General features: G+C 38.6%; 1 protein-coding gene and 1 long non-coding RNA gene across 3 annotated transcripts in view; one reads left to right on the top strand and one right to left on the bottom strand.

Annotated features, from left to right (window-relative positions):
- Nucleotides 1–1678, bottom strand: part of LOC147469167 (uncharacterized) — a 1920-nt gene extending 242 nt beyond the window's left edge. Inside the window, exons 1-2 of the long non-coding RNA XR_015192139.1 lie at nucleotides 1538–1678; nucleotides 1–1053 (exon numbers count right to left, since the gene is read on the bottom strand). The exon at nucleotides 1–1053 is cut by the window's left edge and continues 242 nt beyond it. This is a non-coding gene — a long non-coding RNA (uncharacterized LOC147469167). The remainder of the gene's footprint in view (nucleotides 1054–1537) is intronic.
- Nucleotides 1573–2500, top strand: part of LOC122248968 (uncharacterized) — an 11707-nt gene continuing 10779 nt past the window's right edge. The window contains exons 1-2 of one of the 2 annotated variants that reach the window (XM_086550120.1): nucleotides 1573–1711; nucleotides 2245–2486. In XM_086550120.1, the coding sequence (XP_086406246.1) occupies nucleotides 2332–2486 (155 nt within the window). In that variant the 5' untranslated portion in view covers nucleotides 1573–1711; nucleotides 2245–2331. Of the gene's footprint in view, nucleotides 1764–2244; nucleotides 2487–2500 lie in introns of both variants that reach the window. The other variant, XM_086550121.1, reaches the window with a different exon arrangement.

Here is a 2500-nt window from a genome sequence, read left to right as displayed (position 1 = left end):
AATTTTATGCTAAAACGATAAATAAGCAGACATTCTAACTTCCTTTATGGTACCTCATCTTCATGGTAATACTTAAAATTTTTGTTTTCATAATGACTATAGTACACTTAACACGTTAATGTTTAGTAAATAACTTTAGTTTAAGCAAGATTCAAGCAGATACCTTCTGATATTCGATTCTCGTACCATTTATCTACGTCACGACAAGATAATAATAATGATAATCATGACTGTTATTACGATTTTACTAACTGAAGACAAGCAGAAACAATCAGACGTTAGAATCGTGTGTCATTTTTACATGTTATGGCAAGATGGACCCATCTTGTCACGGCATCTGATGCCATTTGGATAAGTTCAGCGTCAGATATCTTTAATCTTCACTTCCTAATATATCACTATATAATGCTTTCTTTATTGACATTATCCTTATACATATGTACAGCCACACACCGTATGCATCTGTATTTGGGTTTATAACTCATAGGAAATCGATCCCCGTCTAGCATTCATGATCACAGATGCGAATAATAAGAAAAAAAATCAAAAGCGGCAAACGCGCTCTTATCGCAAAAAAAAAAAAGAAAGAAAGAAAAAAATGTTTAAACACATTCCACTGTACAATGGTTTCCAGTCAGGTTTAAGTATGTCGACAGCGTCTTTGATCTTGCTTTTTGCCAAGAATTTCTGTACTCCATCCTGCCCTCCGGTCTCAAGGAGGAAAACAGATTCTTTCATACATACCTATTTGCTGCGTATAGAAAAAAAATGGCTGTATATGAAAATCTCTCCCTCCTAATCCACGCCAAGAAAGGGGATTTTAATATCTTTCTTTCGCCAGTTTCCATATCTCGACCTGAACCGAGAATAAATAGCCTCTTTCATCCCCATACGCAAGACGCTCCTCTCACATCCTTTATTTGACCTCCTATCGCCTGTGACTTTTTGCACTTCTCCTCTTTTGCTGTTCTTCCCTCCCCTCCTTCACTCTTTTGCATCGTGTTCCACCACCCTTGCCTTCTTCAATATTTTCCCTTCTCAGCATCTTCTGGTCTGAAAAAAAAGAAATCCAGCTGGCTTTCACATATATAGAAATATCTCTATGTACAACATATTAATAAACACCTAGTTATTTAGCTAGATATGTGTATCAATTCCTCTTCCCATTAAAATGATGGCCAAGATGACATGAGTGAAATGAAGGAGTTCCCTTTGACCTTTGCAACCGGAGCGGTGACAATTATCCTCTGAACTCTATCGTATCGCGTTTGCCAAAGGTGTCATCTCCACATATTTAAAGGTGTATGTATTTATCAGTATGCCCTGAGCATTCTCCTCTTTTCCTTTAAATTTTAAGAACTGCTTTTTATGGCAGGACCAATTCCACACCTCAACAATCAAGTTGCTTTTTTCTGGCTAATGTTCCGGAAACTTAATGCAAATACGACCGAACATCCCGATTTTAAACTATGCCACATATACGAGTATCATCTAAAACTGTGACATGTACTACGTTCATTATTGTTTTAATCTCTACCGTGGCTCATTGCATCATCTGCTGAGCGCGTGCGTAGTCAGTCGGCCAAGACTGCTGGCGGCAGCGCTGTGCATCTGTTTTCCGTCCGCAGTTAATACTGAACCACAGGCGATGGGAGCTGATCTCTGGACGATGTTGCCTCTAGAACACGTAATACCTCTGGATAAGTGATAGGTATACATGTCGGGGTTACAGACTTGAATTGCGGTTTCTAAATATATGCTAGGTGATTATTCCAGAAAATATTTGTAGCCACAACTGCCAGGTGAATATATAGGTGATGCATTTCGATGTAGACTAATTTGATTAATTATACAATACTCACTAGATTGTCGTTTAGGTGGAACTCTAAAAGTAAATAAGTGGTTGCATGATGTGAACCATGTCTACTGATACTGAGTGCTGGAAAAAATAGTCAAAGAGAAATATATTTATTCCTTATTTACGATGCTACTGTTGTTCAAATAATTGTTATTTCCTTGTTGTTTTCTATAAGCAAAATAATACCCGTTGCCGGACATTACCGATTGCGAGATTAATGAGCAGTTCAATCTGCAACACTAGAGGAACACATCTATGGGTTTATCTTCTGTACAGAAACTACCACCACAAAAAAATAATTGCTATTTACAAACGTTCTCATTTTACTCTCTTGAATAGGGCGCCAACTTTTGAAGTATCAGCGCTTACGATATTTTCGTCCACAGACTGTTCTACTTCACGGCTTCCCAGCTCGCATCCCGATTCTTCTCATCGACATGGCGTGGTTTGACTGTTCATAGTTACTTGACAGTATGTGTGATCGACCAGTGCTTTGTGGTGAAGATCCAGTCTTTCCTGAAGTGCAGCTACCGACAGAAATATGGGAAATTATACTGAAAAAGTTGCAAGCGCCGGACCTGCTGAAAGCTGCCTCAGTTTGCAGTCAGTGGAGACATCTAGCGAGAGGGTAAGCAATTTATT

Source organism: Penaeus japonicus, unplaced genomic scaffold (assembly GCF_977035675.1).
Source record: "Penaeus japonicus unplaced genomic scaffold, GWHDUDI00000001_assembly GWHDUDI00000023, whole genome shotgun sequence".
NCBI lineage: Eukaryota > Metazoa > Arthropoda > Malacostraca > Decapoda > Penaeidae > Penaeus > Penaeus japonicus.
This window is presented reverse-complemented; position numbering and strand designations above follow the sequence as displayed.